This window comes from Lampetra planeri, chromosome 15 (genome assembly GCF_965212315.1).
Source record: "Lampetra planeri chromosome 15, kcLamPlan1.2.h2, whole genome shotgun sequence".
Taxonomy (NCBI): domain Eukaryota; kingdom Metazoa; phylum Chordata; class Hyperoartia; order Petromyzontiformes; family Petromyzontidae; genus Lampetra; species Lampetra planeri.
Genome location: NC_136121.1, coordinates 6,441,168 through 6,468,059, shown reverse-complemented (window position 1 = coordinate 6,468,059; position 26,892 = coordinate 6,441,168). Strand labels below are relative to the sequence as shown.

The window sequence follows — 26,892 nt, the reverse complement described above, 5'->3', positions numbered from 1 at the left end:
CTGTGTTCCACAGCATTGTGTTTGTGCGCACACATCGCACGTTCCATGTGGATATTGTGAACAAATGAATTACTGTTGTACCATCGTGTCCCTGGTCACACTGTGCCAATGCAATATGGATCTATGAAGCATTTCAATGTGACCACATCTCAAGGTTGTTCTACCACATCTCAAGTTTGGTAATCATGCCCGTGCACAGAGTTGACGATGGTATTTTGACGAGGGCAGGGGATGAGGGTTAGAATGCTGGAGGCTAGAGAAGGTGTTGGGATCTAAAGATGTTAGAGCATCAAGTAAAGACACTGCATAGAAGATTGATCGTCATGGGCGGAAATGACGAGGAAAGACTTGAGCCTCGACCTGAACATAATGAGGATCTCAGCAGTGCAGATGGCCAGAATTTTTTTATTTCCAACAAGTCAGAGCAGGAGAGAAAGTGGAACCACCCACGAGTGCCTTGTCTCAGCTAAAGGCCAATGTGGTGGACTTAAGCGGGCTCCTCTGAGCCAAAATAAGGAAATCTTATCCAAGCTTTATATAAAATTATCTTCACTATTGCAGCATATGATGAACATGAATCGACAAATATCAATCATGAGGTGTCAACTACTTTAAATCGTCAATGAACTGCGTTAAAAATGGGGGGGGGGGGGGGGGGGAATGTTAGAAATTAAGTGAAGAGCAAATTGTCCAAACCCACAACAGACCTGTTGAGGATACAGAAGTTTATATTAGCCGGTGAGTATCACAGCTAATTGTAGACCAGCAATGGCGGGGACCGGTTAAGTTTATCCCTCTATTAATAGCGTCGACACAACACCCAATACACTTTAACGCATGCCTCGCCATCACCCCCCCCCGCCCCCGGGCACAGGCACAGAAGTCCTCCCGAGTGCGCGCGCACCCTGGCAGAGCCGATGCCGCTTTCCTCCAAGTGTCCGCGCTTCTGCGGCAACGGACGCTGCTTCTCGTCGGGCAAATGCTGCTGCCAGAGTGGCTGGGAGGGCGAGCTTTGCAACAAGGGTGGGTTGGCAGCGCCCTCGGGTTCCACACGCCCCGGCGGCTTCGTCTCGTCTCCCGCACGTGCTCCGTTCAGCCACTCACACTAAACTGAAACTGTAAACTGCGGAGTGTGACTGTGCGATATTATCCTGAAAGGCCACAGCACCAGAATGTCTACAAACATTTAAAAAAAAATATTTTACCAAGTAAGGCCCACCGAGCTCTATTAGCCACTCACACTAAACTAAAACTGTAAACTGCGGAGTGTGATTGTGCGATATTATCCTGAAAGGCCACAGCACCACAATGTCTACTAAAATTGTGACGTTTTTTTATTTTACCAAGTAAGGCCCACCGAGCTCTATTAGCCACTCACACTAAACTAAAACTATAAACTGCAGAGTGTCACTGTGCAATATTATCCTGAAAGACCACAGCACCACAATGTCTACTAAAATTTTAAGGCCCACCGAGTTATATTAGCTCTTTTTCAGAAGCGACCTGGCCACCAATTCATAGCCCAACGAAGTGGCTTATCATGTGGACATTTATAGCAGCCAAATGCTCTAAACGCATGTTTCTAAATGTGGAGAGAAAAACCGGAGGACCCGGAGAAAAATCCACACGACCACACGGGGAAAGATGCAGACTCCAAATATACAGCAGCAGGCGTCAGGCTCGGGATCAAACCCACGACCTCCTGCATACCAGGCGAGGTAGTTAACATCCTGCACGCCACAACACTGCACTCCTACCGATTCCACCAGCCACCTCGCTTTGGAATGTTCAGTTCTCTGGTCCCGGCAAACAGAACATTCGCAACTCGGGATGGGCAACAAACGCTGTGTTACCAGCGACAGGCACATGCAGAAGAAGAATAAAACATTCAAACGTGAGGCGGGTGGAGGAATCAAGGAAGTGACATGTTGTGACCTGCAGCACAGTGCTTGAACACAAGCAAGTATGGGATGAAACCATCACCCATGAAAGTGGCCAAGTGCTTTCATGCTTAGCTCCTGCAAGTATTTTATACGTCTGCGTTATACCCGTTCCGATCCACTGCTGGATGAAGGTCTCTCTGTGTCATGTTGGTCGTAGGGTATTATCGATCAAACTTCACCACTCTGGTCAGTGCTGGTTGGTGAAACTGGGGGGGGGGGGGGGGGTGGGACCAGGACAGATATAACTCACCAATGATGTTATAGCCATGACCGGTAATCAAACTTAGGTCGTCAGGTCTTGTGACACTGCGCTAAGCACTGCGCCACCACTCCGCATCTATCTTCCCCAAATGCGACGAAATCCATCACGATTTTCCTCGTCCGCTCGTAATCAGCTCACCGCCTTCTCCACTTTATTTGCTGGATATCGAATTGTGATTGCACCTCGTACAAATTGGCCCCAATTACAAACTACGAATGGTCCGTACTGCATTTACATTCTGCCCTACATTGAATCCTTGTCCGTCACTGCAAACTTTGTCATCCATCTGGCTTCCTTGCCTTGTCAGTTAGGAAGGGAATTACACCGGTTGAAAGTTAACAGAGCAGACACTATACACTCCTATATTTACATCGCGTTTTCCTCTGTGATACATGTCCCACTGTTTTGTACAACATCTTGAGGATGTGGTTGCATTTAGGCGCTTCTAAGTGCAAATTGCTTTGTCACTGAAAACCAAAAATCTCACCACCCTGGGTAACTCAGCTGCTAAGCTCAAAGGGAAACAGGTGTAATGTAGTTGTGCTTCTAAATTCCTAATCCTTGGTCCATAACTAGAATTGGAAGAAAAAAAATCTGTATTTAGTTCAAAATGTCCCTTGCACCTGCTCTACATTTAGCACCCATTTAACTTAATTATATAAATTATAATATGTTGTCAGAGTCACAATTTTGCAATTGCACGTATAAGTGTTTTATAGAAATGAACCAAACACATGTGTAATGTGCATTACATTACATATCGTTTTCAATACACATTGCTTGTTATTATTTGTGATGGAGAGATGGCATAGTGGTGAGCACACTGCGCTATGAACCCAGCAACCCGTGTTCAATTCCTGGTCACGGCTAACATCCGTGATGACCCCCCCACTATCCACTTCAAAATTATTAAAAGCCCCTTGATTTTTTTATTATTAAAATATTTTACCTCGAGGTTGAAATGAAAAGTCTAGTTTACAAGGGTGTCCAGGGTGTCAAGTGACACATAGCAAACACGCAATGACACGCGTGCAAACATTAAATCTACAACCGTAAGCACTATGCCTTATTACAATGCATACAGTGGTCAAGAACAGGGCACAAGACAGCCGAGGAATCACACCGCAGTCACATCATAAATAATTGGTGCATACTGTCCGCATATATATACATGAATCCAACGTTTGCTAGAAATACCAGTTGCAAATGTTGTGTTTATTCAAACACCCTCATATATTTATGTTTGCAGTATCAGTGACCCATGTGGTGGTTGTGTCTGTGCTGATGATTTAATCATAATTCACGCCCTTAATTCCTGAACACAAAAGAATAATTTGTGTCGTTGTGGAGAATACAAACTAAACAAAATAATAAGCAGACAAAACATGTCTCCCTGGGGGAGAGATATCCTCTGCTTATTTATTTTGTTTGTATATTATCATGCTTTGCGTCGAACTGGAACCCATATCTTGAAAAGAGGGTCTTCCCCTGTAAACATCTGACAGTTCACCGTCGTTCGATCAGGCAGGTCTGACTGCTGATGAGACACTGCATGTTGAAGTCGGTCCAGAATTGTGCTTGTGTTGAGCAACTGCTGCAGGGATTATGTTCTTCCAAAAGGGCCTTGTTGGTCAACAGGAATTGTGCACTCCCAGCAGCCCATGTGGTTGACGGGTGGTCTAAATTTACAGATACGTGAGAGATGTATTGTCCGCTTATTTAACTTGTTCTTTAATTCTTTGAGCATTTTACATATATATCTTCTCTGTGTATCTCCGTGTTTTTTTTTGCCTCCGTCCATTTGTGTTCATCGCAGCTAAGTGTGAGCGGGCATGCGTCAACGGAGGTGCGTGCGTGAAGCCCAACAAGTGTCTCTGTAAGAGTGGCTTCCAGGGAGCCACATGTGACCAGGCCGAAAGGAGTCTGGGCTCAGCTTTCCGAGCCGGTAAGACACGCTTAAGATATCCTTGCAGTCACGAAAGCTTCAAATCTAGAACACGCTTAAGAGTATGAATCCTTGCGGTCACGAAAGCTTCAAATCTAGAATTAAAAGACACGCTTACACAACGGGGCATATCCAGCTATGGAAGGGCCATTGTTTCCTTAAGGACCATAATGAAAGGCCATTGTGAATTTTGTATTCGTATGTTGTCTATGTTTAAATAACACAGAATATCCCCGATCTCATCAGATCCCAGATGCAAAGGGGGGGGAGGTTTAGTCTGGGATAGTGTTTGGGTCGGTGGGTGGGTGTCCACCTTTCACAGCAAAACAGACAAGCAGGCAACTCATCTCTTTCAAATATCCGTCTTTCCACGTAATAAGTAATATTTAAAATAAACGTTTTTAAAAACACGCTTTAATGAAATGTACTAGAAATGGAAGAACTCCACGACTCCAGGAAGTGGCCCCGAAGCTTGCCATAACGTAAGGGACCCTGGCCAATTACAGCCAACGCCAGTTCACCGTGGACAATTAGACCCAAGCCGAAACATAAGATATTTAAATGAATGTTTAAAAATATAGATGTTTTATTTTTTATGATACAATATAGTATTGTCATCAGTATGACATAAGTATACCAAGTTTGCAGTCGATACCACATTGAGAAGTGGGTTACAATTGAGTTACAAAATTTGAGGATACGACAATGACAACAACAACTACTAAAACAACAACAACAGACAGAGTGAGTTAAAAGAAAGCGTGTACACAACCCGTCAGCCTCACGGCCTTCTGGGAGTGCGTAACTTTCAGTAACATTGGTTTCAAGACAAGCAAATTCGGCACCGGTTTCGACACACAGTGTCTCATCGGCAGAGTCAGGCGAGCTTGAATCAATGCTGGTGAACTGCCAGATGTTATTGGCAAGGTCCCTCCCTTCAAGATATGGCTCATGGTTCGACGCAAAGTTACATAATGGACAACACACTCGTGTCACCGTGGAGAATATAACGAGAGAGGAGCAGATAACACATTTCCTAACAGGTGTTACAGGCTGTGGGCAGCAGAGGGCAGTGCAACAAAAAACATTAACACATTCCTGCGGAGGGAGCTGGTAGGAACGTTAGGTTGCTCGGTCAATGGCCAGAGTCAACGGCGGCGTGGTGTATTCCGCAAATATGCCCGACTGTGAGGGCGGGCACAAGCCGGCGTGAGTAGGTTAAACGTTGAGTTATATAAGGGCACCACGAGGTGACCAGCCCCTCCCCACCCAGCCCCACCCCTCCCACCCCCCACCCAGCCCCACCCCTCCCACCCCCCACCCAGCCCCACCCTCCCCACCCAGCCCCTCCCCACCATCCCCACCCAGCCCCACCCAGCCCCACCCTCCCCTCCCCACCCAGCCCCTCCCTCCCCACCCAGCCCCTCCCTGCACGACGGACGGACGGACACAATAATCCCCTGTGGGCTGGTGTAACCAGGGGGTTCCTACCAGTGTAATACTCGACTCAAGTGCAAGTACTGTATATCTATGCTCCTCACGTTCACCAACCTGTCCTGACCAGCATGGTGAAGTATGGTAAATATACATAACCCCCACGACCCACACAAAGTGGAGAGGCCCTCATCAGGCAGTGGATTGGCAAAGCACTGTGCTTGTACGTTCATGAATTATATCACTGCTCTGTTGTTCTCAGCTATGCTTGGAAAGCTTCAGCCTCAGTGACCTGACGTCGAACATTGTCCCTGCACTCAACTCGGTTCACAGAGATGTCTTGATGGGTCTCTTGATAGCAAGAAGGAGGCGATGTGACACGTAACGCATCTTGATTTATAAAGCAGTCTTGAGACATCGTGGGCCGAGGCATTGTGCCCAAATTTAGGGTCGCGACTGGAAATTGCCGCTCTAAAATGTTTACGGCACTCCTTTTAGAAGGCAGGGTTTGGTAACAGAAGCGAAGGCTTGCGTTCGCTCTCGTATGCACATTCCCATCACTGTCCCTTTATCACACACGAGATCAAGAGACATTCAAGATACTCAAAGTGTTACCAATGGTTTTGATAGTTTTACGTAATAGATTTTTTTTTTCGTTAGCCCCATTATATTTAACAAAAGAGCGTGGGGTTTTTTTCGTGAAATATACTTTTTTTTCATCTGGGAATGCCTTGCTGAATCGTCAGACTCATTTTCAGGAGAGTGCTTGCATTGGGGAGTTTTACCAATTCTCTATTGAGTGCATTGCATGTTAGAGTAGGCATGAGTACACACATACACGAGGGAATAACATTCAAAAGGCTGCACGGATGGGTTACTGATTTACTTTCTCAACTGCCAACCTACCTGATGCAGAGGTCGCAAACGGGTTTTGATTCCTTACCCGTACCCGTACCCGGCCGCACCAGGGTCGCAAACGGGTACCCGTACCCATATACGGCCGTACCCGTACCCTACCCGTACCCGGCCGGGTACGGGTAGGGTACGGGTATCGGGTACCTGATTTCGACCTCTGGGATGAAGCCATGTTGCAGGCGCGGGTGGGTTGATTCTAGGAACTTGAATTGTGAGAAGAGACAAGACGTTGGGAAATGAGTGACAAACGGTGACTCACCAGTGACTCACGGCCTACCCGTACCCGTACCCGGCCGCACCAGGGTCGCAAACGGCTACCCGTACCCGGCCGGGTACGGGTAGCCGGGTATCGGGTAGGGTACGGGTATCGGGTACCCGGTTGCGACCTCTGACCTAATGTACTCTCACCTCCTATCAACCTCACGAGTTTCATTCAGGATGGAAATATCACACACATACAGCCGATGGTGCAAATCCACTCACACCATCTACAAAGCGCTGCTGGATTGCAGATGTACGCCACCTCCAACGCACCACACATGTCAACGCGTGCTGCATAGCTCTGCCTTTTAACTTGCATAGAACGCCACTACCAAAAACGCCATGAGAAATCACAGTCCCTTAAAGATGAGTGTTACTGGCCTCTCTTTGCCTGTATCGATTTCATGGATGGAGTGAGCTTAGGTTAAAGACAAGGAACACTTTCTGATCTGCCTGGCCCAAGGCCGTTCCTCTTTTAGCTCTCTGTCTCTATCACCCCCCCCCCCCCCTGCATCGTCATTTGAGGGCATAGAATTTGAAAAGCCAGCATCCATCTCGTCGACAGTTGTGATTGTTCTTCGGGGTCGAATGAAGATGCTGTGAACAGGAGACGTCAATGTTTCGTTTCGCAGGCAGTGATTCATAACCAGTTTTTTTTCAGTGGTGTTACTTGCCCAGGTACACGTTATGTGCAAACAATATAGAAATTACTCTGCGTGCACATTTTATCTGTGCAGCTTCGTAAACTGTAGGTGCATTTTATAATTAATCAATCAGCATGTTTCTCAGCTAATATCTGTATTTTTCTCGACTACGAACCCAGCGATCACAGTTCGATTCCCACTCCCGACCAAAAACAGTGGCAAATATCTTAACCGATTCTTGGCCTCCCTTTTATCAACTCATCCTTAAATGAGTAACTTGTGCGGTGGGTAAACACCATCACTGGGGAGAAAAAGGCGGCTGGGCGTGGTGCTGGCCACCCACCTCCTCGTGTGCCGTGCCGACAAAGCATAAAGGGTATTTTTGTGAATTAATATTCGTGGTTTCCCGTTTATAATGATAACCTGCCTTACCTATGAGGCCACCATTGTCACAACCCTAAATAGCTAACCGCATAAACATGGGTTATTGAACACAGCTCTGATTGAAGTAACCAAACTAAAACAGCACAGAGTATTCATTGTTGAACAAAAATGTCCTCGTCACATTCCATTTACAATCGTAATAACAATTGTGCAGTTTATATTAATCCCACGTTTGTAATGGGACCCGAATGCAGAGTGCAGTGACTTCACACTGAAACCTCTCTTATTCTTTGGGTCTTTCAGTAAAGTTACATAGATATGTTGAAATTAATAAATAATAAAATGAATTTGAACCTATCTACGTGACTTTGCCGACAGACCCAAAGAATATTAATTCCTGCAGTCACGAAAGTTTTAAGTCAAGATGAAACCTCAATTTTTCCCCCATTATAAAGTCTACGTTGTAGTCGCACTGCCAAACTGTTTCTCAACGCTGCTCAGTATGCAGAACTCACGACGTCGGCAGCTGGGCACAAGAGCTGTATTAGAATCCCTCCTTCAAAACGCCGGGCACACTCGCCGACTGTGCGTGCACTTGCGCAGGGCACGAGATGTGCAGAGCTGGGATCAGACGGAACTCGCCGGAGGGCTTCTTCGCTGCATTAGCGTAACCTGTATCCATCCCCCCCGGTGCCATGCTCCGCAGGTCTCTCGCTGCTCTTCGGAAATCCCTACCAGAAGAGCCAGGCCCTCAGCCAGCTCCCGCGGAGCCTCCGTAGGCTCATCAGAGGCCGGGGATCCAGGCACACACAGGTGAGCATTTTGCCTCTTGCGTATCGTAATGCCACTTGGTTTGTTGAAAGGTGTTTTGTCATAATAATGGTGCGATGGTTAGCACACTGGACTTGCAATCCAGAGGTCACCAGTTAAAACTCCTAGCGCTGCCGTTGAAACAATAGGGCAATTAATACTGGTAGGAACCGCCAGGTTACACCAGCCCACAGGGGATTATTGTGTCCGTCGTGCAGGAAGGGGTTGGGTGGAGAGGGAGGGGCTGAGTGGGGAGGGGAGGGTGGGGAGGGGCTGGGTGGGGAGGGTGGGGCTGGGTGGGGAGGGTGGGGATGGGCTGGGTGGGGAGGGTGGGGAGGGGCTGGGTTGGGAGGGTGGAGAGGGTGGGGTTGGGTGGGGGGAGGGGTGGGGCTGGGTGGGGAGGGGCTGGTCACCCCGTAGTGCCCTTATAAAACTCAACGTTTAACCTACTCACGCAGGCTTGTGCCCGCCCTCACAGTCGGCCATATTTGCGGAATACACCACGCCGCCGTTGACCCTGGCCATTGACCGAGCAACCCAACGTTCCTACCAGCTCCCTCCGCAGGAATGTGTTGTACACCGGGGCTCATCTACTACTTTTGGTTCTTGAGTTGAAAGCATAAACCACGGGGTGACCAGCCCCTCCCCACCCAGCCCCACCCCTCCCACCCCCGACCCAGCCCCACCCTCCCCACCCAGCCCCTCCCCACCCTCCCCACCCAGCCCCTCCCCACCCTGCCCCACCCTCCCTACCCAGCCCCTCCCCACCCTCCCCACCCAGCCCCTCCCTCCCCACCCAGCCCCTCCAGAGGTTCCTACCAGTATGATAGCCTTCCTGTGGACAGAGCTATGAGGGGCCGGGGGGGGGGGACGGCGGTGCACCTTGTGATTTACACCAAGATTGCCCTTGAAGAATATACGCCTCGAACGGGTAAAGATGCAGCCCTGCAACATAATGTATCTTTTGCCATTGCTGGCAAAATATATTTGATCAAATCTTCCATGCCGGTCATGCATCTTGAAGGAGGTTGGAGTACCCACACTACCCTAAAACATTTCGATTTAAAGCTTTCGTGACTGCAGGGATTCATCTTCTTGGTTCTTTCGGTAAAGTCACGTAGAATGGAAATAATAAAATAATAAAAATAAAACATAATAAAATAATTCTCACGACGTTTCGGCCAGGTCTGTCGAGTAGACAGAGTCTGTCTACTCGACAGACCTGCTCTCCACCTGCAGACGGCTGCTTGCGTTGTGGCCGAAAAGTCGTGAGAATTATTTTATTATGTTTTATTTTTATTATTTTATTATTTCCATTCTACGTGACTTTACCGAAATAACCAAGAAGATGTACCCTAAAACACATTGATGGACTAACCATGGTGCATCCATTTATACTGCTGGGTGGACAGAAGCCGGTGGGGGGGAGGGGGGGAGGCGTTTAAGAAAGTTTTTTTTTCACTGCCAAGCCGGTAGTTCAAATCACACCGGCGACCCCTTTGAAGTCCATCGTGCTTCGTCATTAGATCACGGCCGTATCTTGCGCAATTCACCATCAACCTATGCTGATTTTTTAAAGACACTGATTAACATATATATTTTCGTGTCCAGGATTGTACTTTTTTGCAAAGATATACGAATCAAAAATGTACGGTGTTAAACAAGTGTCCGGCGAGTGTGGAATGGCTGCGGTGTCTCATTGCATCCGTAAGTGCAGCTTAAGCATCGTCAATTCAATGCCGATTTCTCTTCAGCAAATTCAAGTGCAAAATGTATTCAAATGTGGCATAATCCCATGCTGATTATCCAAATCTAGTGATGCTCTCTGGAAGAAAAATGACTATTTGTATAATGTGTTATTATAATTTTAAGTACCCTGTTGCATCGCGTGACCTTTTTCACAGCACCGTTAATGTGACTCGCCACTAATGCACCAGAGAAAACAATGTGCTGGACATGCCAGCTTTGAAAGGAGGCCTTTAGTGTTTTAACGTGCGTTACATTCTAACGTAAGTGAGCCCAACATTCAATTGATTGTCACGAAACAATGCGGCCACTCCATAAAATAACGAAATGCTGCAATGCTTTGTATTTTACAGAACCATATCTTGACGCAGTTGGCTTCATACGTTATTCATAAGTTAAAGTGCAAAAGTGCCATCATCTTTTGTCGCGTTTGTATCTACGTCTATTACGATGCCACTTTTCATTAACCAATGCTGCCTTGAACTGAATATCCTCGCTGTGCACCTGCATGGACAATGTATGTGGAACACAAAGGGCTTAATTTCAGCCAGAGTGGTCCAGGCCACAGGATGCGTTCCCAAGATTCAGATTAATCCGAACACAAAATCTGAACATTGAACCTAGATATGACATTTCTGATGAGCCAATATAAACAATATTTTTGGGATTCATCCAAGTTTGACTTTAATGCTTTTACCGCCAAATGTGATGTCGTGTGGTATCAGGTGACATTACTTTTGTTAGCAATAAAACCCGTTAAATTATCATTTAATGTAAATGATCCAACATCTGTAACATATACAAAATTGTCCTCACAAGTCCGAAAATCTAACATGCGATTAATATATTTTTTTTTATCTGAAATTCATACCTAGCATGCGCACATACACATCTCTATTGCAAAAAAAAGGAATCTTTACCTTAAATGAATTGATTTATATGTGAATACATGCATTGCAAATTTAAAACATTGATCTCTCATGTACTTAAGATTATTTTTACATATATATGGGCACAAATGCAAAGGCGATAACAAAAATCGTGACCACAAAATGTATATATCTCATCAGACTGCAGATTTTATTTTGAGTAATTGATGTATTTTAAGTAACCTGATAACGGCAGATGCCACTTGTCGGAAATAATGTTATTTAGCAGCTGTTGAAGAGGTGGAATAACCTGGCGAGGCTGTTTCTGTGGCTGATTGAAATTTCACACTCACCAAATTACCATTAATGCAACAAAACCCATCATATCTCGAAAAGCATATCAGATGTTGAACCTCGTTCATACTTGTACGGGTGACCTGCAGAGCCTGCAAGGAATTCTAGGCATGGGGTTGCGAGGTGTGGCCACGCAAGGGCAGTGCTGAGTGTTACCACCTCATGTTCTTCGAGTTTCCTCCCACATGAGCCAACCTTGCGTTAATAGTATTGGCCATCCACCCCAATGCAGGGCCGTCCTGACAGACACATATCTTGAGATTCAGTGTGGCTTTTCCTAGGTAAATAATTGGCATGTATTCACTTTACTTATTTACTTTGTGGCAAGGCCATAGCCATGGAGTCAACATTGGGGGGGACCAAATTTTCCAGGGGGTCTGGGGGTCCGCCCCCCCCCCACCCCCCAGAAAAAATATCTAAATTTGAAAACTCATTTCCTGCCTAAAATATTTAAAAGTTCACTAACACATGGGATGGACTTTTTATTTATTTTTAACAATTATAATGTCGAATAGTGGATTGTATTACATTGCTCTGTTTTTTCTTTTGTTACCATTTCTTGTTTCATTGTATGTAATGGCAGAGATTAGGGATTAATAAAGTGCAACCATAACCTTTGGTTCTTACGTGACTTTACCGAAAGAACCAAAGAGGTATGGATCCTTGCAGTCACGAAAACTTCAAATCTAGAATACAACCATAACCACAATCATATAGACAGAAATCTAAGCATTGATTTATATGAAGACAAGTCCAGATATTGTGGCCAAGGTTTAGCAAATTGTTGTTTTTATTTACATAGCATAGCAATTTTTATAGCAATATATTGGGGAGGACATTTTGAGCATATTTGAATATATATTATAATTACGGCCTTGCTGTGTGGAAATGAAAATCGTGGTGCTCTGTGTGATCACAATGTCACAGGGTGTAATGTACCACGGAGAAAGTGTTAAACATGCCTTTAATCCCAGGGACAACATTCTCTTAAAAATTGTGTCAATGGGATTCACATCAGGTCGTCACTGTGTGCGAGCAACCTCCAAATTATTCTCCTCGTCTAAATATAATTCTCTGAACAGGGCTTCCCTGAATACCAGATGCGCGGAGTAAAACCGGCATATTGCACGTAGCAGAATTCATTATCTGAGGATGTTAAACAAACATCCGCTCGTTGCGTGTTAATAGCGGTAAGACGCAAATATCGAAGCACGCTTGAATTCTATAAAGCGTCCACGTGAAATGACATAGCAATAAAATGTGAAAGAAATGTTGCGTTTTAGGTGTGAACTATATCAAGAATGCTCCGACACCACAAAAAAATAAGTCCAGTGAAGTAATTGCACATTTGGTGCCGATCAAAACACTCAATTTCTCACACTCTCCCTTCATTCATTCTGGGCCAATTATAAATGTCCTTGCAGTTTCGCGAACCGTGATCTAAAAGGAGGTGACGCAGCAATAACGACGAGTGCATCTCAAAGCGAATGCGGCGAGAATTATTTGGGCTGCGCCATGTTTCGTTGGTTGTTGGAGCCGCATGGCGCAGTTATTTCCCGAGCCTTGACGCCTCTTTGGCACAGAAATGCAGTCGATAAACCCTTGTATTCGCCGGCCCCAGGCTGCCTGTGAGTTTTAAAGGATAGTCGCTGACAACTGCTTTCTGTTGTCATCCGCGAATGTTTTGTTGTTGTTGTAAATCCTCTTTCTCCTCGTCCTGCTTCCGTGTTCTTCCCCTGCCCCCCCACGGTCACGCTCACCCAACCTCATTAAGTGTCCGCCTGAGCCCCATATCACATGTCCACAGTGGGGCATCGCTAATCCTGCAATTGTAATGAGAACATGTGCCGATCGAACGCGGCCATTATTACAGCAACAGTGCACGAGTATTCGCTGCATGCTTATTTATTTACTTACTGTTTAACATGGAATATTGTAAGTTGCAAATAAATATTATGCCTTAAATAGGACGTGTAAAAATAGAATGTGACATCACCATATGTAACGTTTCTTTAAAGGTGTTTTTAAAAATTGTGTTTATTAACCCGTGTGAAAATGTAAATTCCTTTGAGTTATTTTCAGCAGCTCAGGTGGAAATTCCTAATTATTGCAGTGATGTTTATTAATCAGTAGTGCTCGTCAGCCTTATGCCACTTAATGTATTTCAAACACCAATTCATGCAGTTGGCCAAAGATACCGTGAAGCTTTCACTTGGAAAGGGTCACGATGGAATATAAGCCGTTATTAATAAGAAACGATTCACCCCCTGCCAACGCACAACAAACTGATGTGACAAATGGATTCTTACATGCAGTACAACGTCGCATATCACCCCTTGCCGGGGACTCAGGTCCAGACAGATATTTGACAAGGTCGGATATGTGAGTATCTGTATAAAATGACAGTTATACAAACCACTTCAAATATGCGAAATTGCTGTACTGGACTTCAGAAGTGAGTGTATTTATTTGGGATTAAGAATACGTACATTACTGCATGTTCAAAAGGTCAGATTTGTGAAAATCTTAGAAATTGCCAAACACTACACGGGGCTGCGGGTGGCTAATTGGTCAGGGCGGCTTCATTTCCACGCCGAGTATTTCCTGCGTCACTGTTGGCTCAGGAAGTGGCGCGTGACTAGTAGCCACAGCCATAGCGAGAGGCATACTGGATGTGGTGTACCCGGTGCATAGATATTTGTTTACGGGTCACTGGCCCGGGCAGACACGTGCTGAAACGAATCCCTGAATGCACACCGGGAAAAAGTTCCACCACCTCTGTTTGCCTTCCTTACCTTGGCATGAAGAGGAGGTAACGCGCGTAGCTTTGTCAGATGTTCAAATGTAATTGGATTTTCGCTGCACAACTGTGGAGCAGAGTTGAGGATAATGAGGTCTTACTAGTGACATCAAAGTAATAAAAAAAAGGTATTAACCGAATGGTAGAACATATATAAAAACTCACCGTATATAATTGGCATTTTGCCTTGTGTTTTTTGCATCATAGATCATATTTATACATAAGCCAAAAGACTTGCATAATGTAACGTATACAATCGCATTTTATAAATTAAGTTGTATTTATTACAAATGGTTTAAAACTGAAGGTGAATGACACATCAATAAAAGAAAACACTTTCAGGGCTTTAGATTCTGTTTCACTCGTTGGCTTTTTAAAAAAAACAATGATCAGATTTGAGACAATTTTAAGTCACCGGAAGCTCAGCGTACACATCCAACTATCAATATCTGGTCCTGTGTGATGTGTCCGGCCCATTGTCACTCTGCTTCTGGATGAAAGCCTCCATGAGGCCATCTCAGTCATGAGTGATTTACCTTCGCCTAACCCCTTAGCGTCGGGGGCGGCGGGGGGGGGGCTAGACCAGAGGTCGCAACCGGGTACCCGATACCCGTACCCTACCCGATACCCGGCTACCCGTACCCGGCCGGGTATAGGTACAGGTACCCGTTTGCGACCCTGGTGCGGCCGGATACGGGTACGGGTAGGCCGTGAGTCACCGGTGAGTAACCGTTTGTCACTCATTTCGGGTAGGGTACGGGTAGCGTATGGGTACCCGTACCCAGCCGGGTACGGGTACCCGTTTGCGACCCTGGTGCGACCGGGTACGGGTACGGGTAAGGAATCAAAACCCGTTTGCGACCTTTGGGCTAGACGGAGCCAAGCCCCCTCCCCTCAGAAGGTTCAGCCCCCCTTCTAAATTCTTATAGACATCTGTGAAAGGAGCTTCATAGCTAATCGGATTGCTCCTTGTCTAAATACTGATTCTGATATAGTCAAGTCACTGGGCAAAATGTTAAATGCAGTACAGTTAAACCATGGCCATAGCAGCCTTCCCGCATATACACACGGGGTGATATATATGGCAGAAATAAATATAGACTAAAGCCGAGCGTATCGTTATTACCCATTGTTTCGAGTTTAACATCTGTTTAAAGTTTTCTGAGCATTGTGCCACTCCCGCCTCTAAACAAGCTCGTGATATGCGCAATAGGGTGGTTACTGTGTGATGTTGCAAAATATTATTCCACTAAATTTCACTCGCTCACGTTCACAAACGTTCCTGTCAGCTTTACTCATTAATTCCTCCACGTTGAGGACTAAATTCTACCAGGCTGACCGTGTTGGCTCATGCACCATCATGTGCTCAACCACCATACACTGCGTAAAAAGAAAAAAAGCAGTGCAACTCGTATACTGAAAACGAATATATTGGGGTGTGCTATTGCATTGGTCACAGTGGAATTCTGCCGTCAGTGTTGATTTCTGACAAAGGTGGAATGCTGTAGCTTCGCACGCGTGATTATGAACGCCCTGTTCACAATTTCACATGATGTTTCAACCTCTTCGGTACTATTACAACTGGCTTGAGCAAAATACAGCACGTCACGTTCCTGCAAGGTTACATCACTGCTCTTTCTGCTTGTTGCCTCACGCTGCCCCACTTTGGAATTCCCTCCTAGCCTTGCTCGATTACTTGGACTTTGCGTTTTGGGTCGCTGGGCCTATGCTCAGCAACTGTGTATGCTGTTGTTGTTTTTTGATTGCAGGGAGGTTCACGTAAAGAAAATAGGCTGACAAGACCCACAGACCTGCCGAAATCTCCCATCACAACAGGATACAAAGATTTGGTGACAGAGGTGGGACGCAGGCCGTGATCTCTTCAAAAGAAGGAGTTCAAAACAAGAATTTAATCATCAATTTGCCATATATATTACAAACACTAAATAACAACTTAAATGAGCAAATAAACAACCACCAGAGTTAAATACAGCACACGTGACTTTTGAAGAAGAAAAAAATACAGATAAACCGACAGTATCGTCATTGAATAATGTAAAATTAGCTTTTTATTTTGCATTGTAAATTTATTGGCTAAAACTATACCCATGGTAGAGTCGTTTGAGGAAGAAGTTGTGGACACATTTTGAACCCTAATTGGGGGCTCAAACAAATACCGAGGCCTCTCTTGTGCAGTCTTGATGTATATCCCTGCCTTCACGTGTGCTGTACTTGCTTCATGTTGTGCCTATAAACTCACCATATCGATCCTGCTTTTCATGCAGCCTTTTTATCATGCAGCCCGTAACTTTGATAATGTACCAAATGGTACAGGGTCGTTTTGGAGTACAAATTGAACAGCAAATCAATTACGTCCGAGGTTAGGTATTAAGGATTCGAGTGCTCCTTACGATATTTGCCAGATGTTATATCCCAACGCCAGCAGTTCTCAAACTCCAGCCTTTCCGATTAACAACAGTTCCTCTTCATAGTTTGACCAATCAAGAGATGCATCCTATGTATTTTTACATACATTTACATTGAATGTGGAATCCTGGTGGACACGGAAAGATGGGCTGCATGGAGGCGTGAGGGATGGGGTCTTGAGAACCACTCATCAGTGTTATCAATGGATAACCCGATGATATTGTAATATTACGTTACAGAGTTGTTGCCATTAAAAACATTATTTTTATACACAGTATGCGTAAGATGTATTTGTAACGGCTGTGGGGGGGGACATTATAATGTATGCCATGATGAGCTATGGTAGGGAACGGTAGGCAATACAAATGCCACCTCTGCAGTGGTGTAGGAGGGTGGCTATATTTTGAGACGGTGTATTCCGGAGTGACAGGGGTAGGGATGTATTCTCCCACTTCAATATGCCTGCACTGCATGCGGACACGCTCTGATTACCCCACTGCCAGACCCGAAGTTGCTTCCACAAATCACTGTGCTCAGCTGATAATCGTGAAATATGCACAATCCGAGATTTACAATCTAGCTAACAGAGCATGTACAAAACATGACACGCACACACACGCACAAAAGAAAACTTAAAATGTATTTCTTAGTCAGATGTTCTGCTCTTTGGTTAGTGCCAGTTGCTTTTAGATAAAAAAAAAAGTGGCACTACATTTGTACATTACTGTACGTTTTTTTAATTGTCTTATTTATTTCTGTGTCATTTCTGGTTGACAATGTTTATATGATGTCTCACGAAACACTTTGTCAATTGTCAACATGAACAGTAACTCCCATGAACAATAACCATCGTTGAGATCAACGTTAGCAGTTGTGTGTTTAGGGCATATGTGTAAAAATAAAAAAACAATCCAACTCGCATACTAAAAACACATTTATTGGGATTTGCTATTGAATTTGTCACAGTGGAATTATCTCTTAGTGTTGATTTCTGACAAAGGTGGAACACTGGAGCTTCACACACAGATGATGAACGCCGCCCTGTTCACAATTTCAGATGATACTTCAACCCCTTCGGTACTATTACAACTTGGCTTGAGAAAACTACAACACGTAACGTTCCTGCTCATGACCGGCATCTCTCCAACTTCTAGTGTCCAAGTAGAGACACGGTTTTATCAACTTTTGGTACGACGGACCAATGAAAAAGCCGTTCTCAAACCAAACCCCCCTTTTCCCCTACCTCCCCATGTTCTACTTTTTTGTGGTGATTTCATTGGTGACGATGTGACGACGATGGTGTCTTCCTGTTGTCATCTCCGTCAATTCGCGCAGTCAGTTCTGTGTACCTGGTCTGTCTGCCAGGAAGTGTGTCTATAGCCATGCACGGGCACCCTGTACTTAACCAAAGTGGCCTCTTAGAACATCACGTGGCTTGTGTGCACACTGGGTGGTTTGGTATATATATACTTTGGTTTCAAGTGGGAGTGGACACATTGAAAAGGACACATCTGTTACTTCAGTTAACCGTCTGCAAAGCATGTCAAGGGTTGGACTCCTGTCCCAGGCTATGCACCGTCACGTGCGCATTATCCCCGCTCGCCGCTGCATTTCAGGCGCGGTTGATGTCGGGGGGGGAAATGCTCCGCTCTGAGGCTCGAAGGTCAACGCTTAAATGAAAGCCTTTTTTTTATTATAAACAAAGGTGGCCTTTGACATACGTGGTCACTGTAACCCGAAAACAACAAGCGCTACATCTCCTGTATAGTATATTTAAATATATTACCGGTGTTTCTTGGTACGATTATTCAAAAGCACAATGTTATGGGTGTATTTTGTATGTCACTATAGATGTGGGGTTCTTACGTTGACATTAATCGCGAGTGTATCGGTGCATATTTTTGTGACATTTTTTAACTAATTGCTTTGCTTTATGAGTCATTTATCAAACCATATTTTGTATTAGAGTGCCTATTTATAAGCCGAACACTGTATCACTATAGTAGCTTTATTTAGCAAATGCCATATTTAGTTTTGTATTGGACCAGAAGGTAGGCTCCGTCACAAAGATGAATGCATTACCCTTACAAACATGAAAGTGACATGAAGTGCCCTGGTGGAAACATTATTTGTATTATTATTTTAATATTAACATTACGTTGAATGTTAAAGTAGAGAGACTGGGAGTTACATTTGTATTTATGTTTAAAATCAAATAAAGGCTTTGTGTATTGTAGAGCATTTTAAGATATGAGTTTTTTTATTGTGTGTGTGTGGGGGCAGTGTTATTCACATACATGTTGAAAGAGCTATGTTTACGTTTAAAATATACTCAATATGTATTTTTTTTTAAACCGAGATAACACATTAACGAAACTACACAGCATCCTAAAGCGAGGTTATGACAGACTTGCTACTCTTAGGTTTTTTCGGTAAAGTCACGTAGGTAAAAAATAAAATTAATAAAATTAATAAAAGTATTAATAGAAATTAATTATTTTATTTTATTTCTATTATTACTTTTATTAATTTTCATTAAATTTTTTACCTACGTGACTTTATCGAAAAAACCTAAGAGAATGAATCCTTGCAGTCACGAAAGCTTCAAATCTAGAATTGACAGACTTGCTGTCTGTCTAACACGTGTCACGACGTGGCCTGCCTTGAACGGGCATCACAGCTCTCGGACCATTATCAACCAAGATCTATCCACTGCTGCACGAAGGCCTCCCAAAGCCGCCTCGCAATACAACAATCTTATATGGCTCCTGCACACAAGCTAATCCCAAACATCTGTAGTGGCATGGAATAGTAATGTAGCAGCATAGCGCTGGCTGCTGGCAGGGAAGGGGATCTACAGCTTACGGCAGCCCTGACGTCAGCAGACCACGTGACACACCAGAGGGGGCTCGAGGGGGGAAAGGTCACAGAAGGGGCACACCAAGAACCCGCTGGTAGGTTCTAGAAAGGGGGCGTGGCAAGGGGCGGAGCCAGGTCACTGTGAGTGGGATCCCCGTGGTGCTGCTCAAGTCCATCGTCATCGTCACCATTCTTCTCTTCGTCGCTGCTGACGTCGCTTGATATTGCGCTGTTTCATGGATCCATCTCCTTGGTGGACGCGCTCTCGGATACGTTCCATTCCTCGTACAGCAAAACTGTTTTGAAAACCCATTGTGTATCTCCTTAAAAGTTGCGCGTGATGCCAACGTGCTGTATACACGGGGTGTAATAGGTTGAGATGAAACTGAATTGTTGATATTCCAAGCACTGAATTACCTCGTAAGTTGGAGTTAAAGCAGTGAGATGAATGGGAGAACATACAGCTTTTATTGTGATCGTATTGTTCAGCGTGGGTTAAGCAGTGCTGCAGTGGCTTCCACACTGCGCTACCAACTCAAATATGAGATCAAGTCCCGGTTAGTGCTAAGGGGCCGTCCATAAATGACGTCACGCGATTTTGGACGATTTTTGACCCCCGCCCCTCGTCACACGGCGTCACAAAAAGTCAGACCCCCCCCCCTCAAATATAACGTCACAAAGCTCTGCCCCCCCCCCCCCAAAAAAAATTAAACATGCTTCAAATCGCTTTAAACTATTGTCATTGTAGTGCGTATTTAATGTGGCGCTGCACTCTGATGTAGAAGAAAACATTCATTTAAAAGTATATTTAATTAAGTAGAACGTGTTGTCTATATTTATTTAAAGTTGCGCATTTTGATGTGACGTCACATTTCTCAACCCCCCCCCCACCTCGTCACACATCGTCACAAATGTCTGACCCCCCCCCCCCCAGGTGCGTGACGTCATTTATGGTTGGCCCCTAACGTCACTGAAGGATTTCTAAACCGGTGCTAGGCCCTCCTGCCCCAACCCCTTTCCTCATCACCAACCCCGTGTGGTGACGTACGGTCCAACAACAGCTGACATGGCATGTGGAGGCCTTCATTCAGTCGTGGATTGACACAGGATGGCTATTTATTTATTGATTATAGAGAGAGAGAGAGAAAAAAAACGTTGGAAATAAATGTTTAAATTGACAAGGCCACGAGTTAAACACACGCATACATATTCAATTACGCTGCAGTGCAACGGCTGAAAGAAAATATTCAGGGTCATTTTTTTTTACGAGAAGAAAGGGATTGTGATGACTGTGGGGGAGGCACTTGGCAACACGCGAAGCATAGATTGAGACCACCATGGGGAACGTTCAAAAAGTCAATTCTGTAAAGAACACACACAGGGGTCCTGCCTGCACCGTGGATGCTCCAATCACCACCACTTCTCTCAACCGGGGCCTAAGTCGCTCCTTTGAAGTCGTGGGTCTCCTTACGAATAGCTCCCGGTGGCTATTGGTTAATAATAAACAATAATGTTTTGTTAATGATATGGCACCCTCCTGTGTGCCGGGGCATCTCGGAGCGCTTGACATCACATCTCACCTCTAACAGCTGAAAGGGCACCCCCAGTGGCAGCTGTCCCTCTGGGCACAAGGTGACTCAGCGCCTGGTCTGCCAACGAACAATCTAACAAAAGGAGACCAGGGTAGCTGTGCACACAGTAATCACAATTGAGTAGTTATCGGGTAAATTTCGAATTTGGAAAATGTGTACCCTCATTCTGGCAGTCGGTGGCCGACACGTGCGAATTACATCGGGGGGTCTTTAACATCCGCTGGGTCCATCTCTTCGGTTTACAGTGCACAGTTTCAGTGGATAATACACACACTCAGTAATGATTGGGGCGCCTGTTGGATTCGAACCGGGAATCTCTGAAAAATGCGGTGAACCATGCTAGGCGCTGTCACCGCCTCGCATATTAGATTAAAGTTACTAATGCCATCAAACATTGCTTCACCATGCTATATATAGTACTGACAACCCCTGTTTAATTTTTGTTTTTTTACTCAAAATAATTTCCGAGTGCAGGTGAATTATTACATCCCAGGATCGATAGAGGTGGTGGCGGCTTAGGGAGGCATTCATCCAGCAGCAGATTGACCATGCCCGATGATGATGAACCAGACTGAACGACAGTATTATAATCATATGAAGTATACCCACCTACTGACGCGTTACTGAGCCTCCTGTTCACGCGCTAATTAAAGGTGCCATTATCGACATTTATGTCACGTTGTTGAAAGGAGGAAAACACAGGGTTAAAAAATGCCATGCTTTGTGTAGGTGTCTCTTAGCCACATACTGTATAGACACGTGGGGGTGGGCTGGACATCCACGACACCCACTGTGACTGCTTACAAACTCTCAAAATCAAACCCACCATCCACTTTGCTCCTTTATGAGTATGTTCATCCCTTGTGCCGGCTTGATATAAAAGGAATTGACCTTGTGGCGTGGATTGCGATGAAACGCGTGTTGCACCTTGCTGGACCGTGAGATGCCTTGCGCACAAAACGACTGAAAAGATTGAGGAGAAGAAAAAAAACCTTCACACTCGGCAATGCTCGTTGGAATATTGCGGCACGTAATGAACGCTTTTGGGTCCGTCAACCGTGCGCACGTCTGCACACTATTGCCATTGCGCTCATCAAAGAGCCGTTCAAATTCAATTCGATCGACGGCAATGTAAGTAAAAAAGTTTTACAATGGCGTGAACATGTTCAATTTAAGTTGGGTGCTGCACGGAATTTTTTTTTTACAGTTACAGGTTTGATTTTATTTCGATTTAAAGCTTTCGTGACTGCAGGGATTCATCTTCTTGGTTCTTTCGGTAAAGTCACGTAGAAGGGAAGTAATAAAATAATAAAAATAAAACACAATAAAATAATTCTCACTCTTTCACCTCGAAAGACCTGGTTTTCACCTGAAGACGGCTGCTTGCGTTGTGGCCGAAACGTCGTGAGAATTATTTTATTGTGTTTTATTTTTATTATTTTATTACTTCCCTTCTACGTGACTTTACCGAAAGAACCAAGAAGATGAGGTTTGACTTTATGTTTGCGATGGATCGCAGTGGTAAAGGAATGCAAGTCAATGCACCAATTTAGAGAGGGCTTTCATCCAGCTGTAGAGACAAAGTGAAAGCCGGTATGGTCCTGAAATATTACACTTACAACACTGACACTGACTTCATCCAGTGTCTGTCATTTTAGGTGTAATATATTCATAGTTCTAGATTTGAAGCTTTCGTGACTGCAAGGAATCATCTTCTTAGGTTTTTTCGGTAAAGTCACGTAGAAAGTAAAATAAAATAAAAACAAAAATCACGACGTTTCGGAGGCAACACAAGTCTCCGTCATCAGGGGAGACTTGTGTTGCCTCCGAAACGTCGTGATTTTTGTTTTTATTTTATTTTACTTTCTACGTGACTTTACCGAAAAAACCTAAGAAGATATTCATAGTTTTTTTTTACCATGCAGCCCTTTTGTCAATTCACGATTTGTTGACGGCCTCCCCACCATGCCTCTCGATTTCACTCACCTGTTTTTTTTAAGAGGCATTATTACGCGGAAACATCGATGACAATGTACAGCGCAACCCTCTGAATCCATCGCTCGACGAAGGCGTCTCTCCACACTGTGTTGGTCACGGGGGGCTTGGCAATGCTTCAAACACGCTGGTCGGTGTGGGTTTGCGACACGGGTGCCGGTTCAGACTTGGCCAGGAATCCACCGCCATGGCGAGATGTTAACTACCTCGCATGGTATGTAGGATGTCGTGGGTTCGATCCCGATCCCGATCCTGACGCCTGCTGTATATTTGGAGTTTGCGTCTCACTCTCTGACCATCATCACGGTGGCTAAGAGATGTTAACTACCTCGCCTGGTATGTAGGATGTCGTGGGTTCGATCCCGATCCCGATCCTGACACCTGCTGTATATTTGGAGTTTGCGTCTCACTCTCTGACCATCATCATCACGGTGGCTAAGAGATGTTAACTACCTTGCCTGGTATGTAGGATGTCGTGGGTTCGATCCCGATCCCGACCCTGACGCCTGCTGTATATTTGGAGTCTGTGTGTGTCTCTCTCTCTCTCTCCCCCCGTGGTCGCTTGTATTTTTCTCCGGTTCCTCCGGTTTTTTCCTCCACATTTCAAAATACGCGTTCTGAGTATTTAGCCGCTAGAAATGTTCACCTGATAAGCCACTTCATTGAGATATAATTTGTCCCTTCTGAAAACGAGCTATATAGCTCAGTGGGCCTTACCTGGTCACGTAAAAATAGTTCAGTTTATAGTTTTAGTGAGCGGAGTACATTGCAAATATCACTGACCACTCCACCACTTTCACCCCTCTAATATTATCTACCAGGTGGGTAACAATTCCCTCTCCTGGCAAATCAATTAATTGTCGCAAATCATCGATTCCACTCAAGAATATATATTATGATTTTGTAACACCTGCGGTGGTGGCTGCAGGAATCACGTGAGCAAATTTCAATGCATGTATATACACACGGAAATAATTGATTTCCACATATACAATATTCAATATAACACGCGTGTAATAATCAATTTTAATAAATGCATTTATGTACTGTATCGTTACATGCCTTTTATTTACCCAATGCTGATTTAAAATTAGAAATATAAACGTAAAGGGTGAGCTTCGTACTTTCAATCCTCCTACCATTTTATAAACACTGACGTCCCAGTCGTCTGCTTATTGCTCTTCTACCGGTATTATCATGGTTACTGTTAAAAATACATATAATAAAAGACTTTCTGGCAATAATACAGGTAAATTTTCGATTTAAAGCTTTCGTGACTGCAGGGATTCATCTTCTTGGTTCTTTCGGTAAAGTCACGTAGAAGGGAAATAATAAAATAATAAAAATAAAACATAATAAAATAATTCTCACGACGTTTCGGCCACAACGCAAGCAGCCGTCCTCAGGTGAAGAACGTGACTTTACCGAAAGAACCAAGAATAATAATACAGGTGTTAAGATGTTCAAACATCAGGCATCAGGTTAGCATTAACCACACGTGCTTGTGGTAGAACATGCAAACAAATATGCTTCGAAAGTGTAAGCATTGTCCTTGCGACTGATTGGCCTACACCAGAGACCGCCTCCATCATGACCTTGTCTTGCAGGTGCCGCAGCCAGAACAAAGAACACCAACAGGTGAACGGCACAGCCCATTAATAGCTCGGGTTAAGCAGATGTATCTACCATGGTTACTGTTCCCATGAAATGCACTCAATGATTCCTCCACTGATATCGAGGGCCCGGTCTACCAGACACTGTTTCATCTCATCCGTAACTGTGCTCGGCCACCACACTGGAGGTCGCAACACTTCTCTCCCATCATTCATTTTCCCAAGCACTCATAACCTGGCTCGATTTTTTTTTAATGCTGCATGAACTCTTGTCCATCACAGCTTTGTCAGTGCTGTTTGTTGCTGTCCGCACGATCTTTTGAGCCTCTGGGCACGTGCTCAGAAACTTTGTGATTTGAAAAATACTGTAATTGGTTCCGTGTTATGTATTCCTCGGCTTCAGCCCGTGCTTGCTCGATTAAATTAGGAGCGAAGTTGAGGACCCCCTTAGCATAACTGTGGATATAAATTGACATAAATCAACAACACCACTGTGGTTGCTCAGCTTTATCGCTGATGTATATCGTTCTGTATCAACAGGAACGCTGATAACCCACCTGTCCACACGTTACATCCACGCCTCCAGGATAGCCAACCCAACAATCAGGGCTCCTTGTTGTTGCCTTCCTTAGTGGATTGAGAGGAGGAGGAGGGGGGGCGTGGAAACATCTGACCGCTGCCTGGCTTCTCATCCTGGGAAACTCACGTCAGCAGCAAGGGGGGGAATCGATCTCCGCTTTGCCGGCTCTAGCCGCGGTGAATCACAGAGAATTGTGGAAAAAGCAGCGTGGTGCCGGGGCAAATCCACGGGCGCTGTTTTAGCGAGGCTTCTCGGACAGAGGACAGGATGGTGTTCGTGGGGGGAGCCGTGCATTTTGGGGAGATCGGAGATGTTAAGTCCCTGTGCCCATGAATAACGCCAAACAGAGGTTTGCGTGATTTGAAATGAGCGTGTGAGTAACAACGACGACGCAGATGAGGACGATGTGCATATCCCGTTATAAATAGCGCGCATCAAAGCCGACATCAATTGCACACCGGGCCTCATGTAACGTTGGCCTCTGTTGATGCGGCGTGAACTCAGTCACCCAAACCACAGCTGCCCGTGCTACTGCCACTGGGTAATCGGGCTGTACACAAAGTGTGATTCCAGCCCTGGGCTCATCATCACTTTTGTGTCCAATGGAGGTCTAATGCTGTCCCGATGTATAACGCGCAAATAGCTGGACACAGCCATCAAGTACCCTTGTTTAATTAATAGCGCGTCCCTGTGTGCATACGTTCTACATATGAATCTTATGGTGGGACCCCGGGGTTCCCGAATAAACGCAAGTCAAAATCGTAATTAATTAATGTATCTTTTGGAGACTCCGTCCCACCACGCACATAAACGCTGCGATCAACGTGGCGCGGATCATTCTGTTGCCACGTCGTGTCCAAGCGCAGCAGCGAGGACGAATGCACAGAAGAGCTGAACAAGCGAATGCTGCACTCCATGCTCGGGTATGGGCAGGATCATGAGTCTTATCCAAGCTGCTCAAACTGCCTACACGACTTAAGTCCTTTCTTTGTCATCACGGGATGCATAATACGGTGAAACTGTTCTCTTGTCTTCATTATCATTTGTGACTTACCAATGTCTGCAGCCAGGATCAATCGATGGCAATCCTATTACCTGCAGAAATTTTACAGATGAGATGCGTTGCACCGTTAATTCCTCCTGTTTGATAACATTTCTCTTGTCCTTATGCATCTGTGCAGATAGGTTTTTTTTGCGGTTCAGCCATAGTCCCCACATACCGCTCGTATCAATGCGGATAAGAGGAACGGCAACCCACTACTCTGTAGAATAACACTGGTACAGTATAAACGCTTGTTACAATATGAAGAGCGCATTGAAAACGCGTACTATTTTACGTACTGTTTACAAAGTGTGTTCACAAATCCACACTGAGAAACACGATGATTGACAGAGGGGTGTAAATTATGTTTTCGATAGTGTATTTAAATCGAGGTACTGCAGGTAAGTAGTTTTCAGT

The 26,892-nt window shown here is 44.9% G+C and overlaps 1 protein-coding gene across 2 annotated transcripts in view; it reads left to right on the top strand.

Moving 5' to 3' along the window:
- HHIP (hedgehog interacting protein) overlaps positions 1-19,030 on the top strand; it is a 154,062-nt gene extending 135,032 nt beyond the window's left edge. For both annotated transcript variants that reach the window (XM_078600888.1, XM_078600887.1), the window contains exons 13-16: positions 875-1,023; positions 4,022-4,150; positions 8,495-8,601; positions 16,137-19,030. In XM_078600888.1, coding sequence (XP_078457014.1) covers positions 875-1,023; positions 4,022-4,150; positions 8,495-8,601; positions 16,137-16,244 — 493 coding nt within the window. In that variant the 3' untranslated portion in view covers positions 16,245-19,030. The remainder of the gene's footprint in view (positions 1-874; positions 1,024-4,021; positions 4,151-8,494; positions 8,602-16,136) is intronic.
- Positions 19,031-26,892: the final 7,862 nt, after the last annotated feature.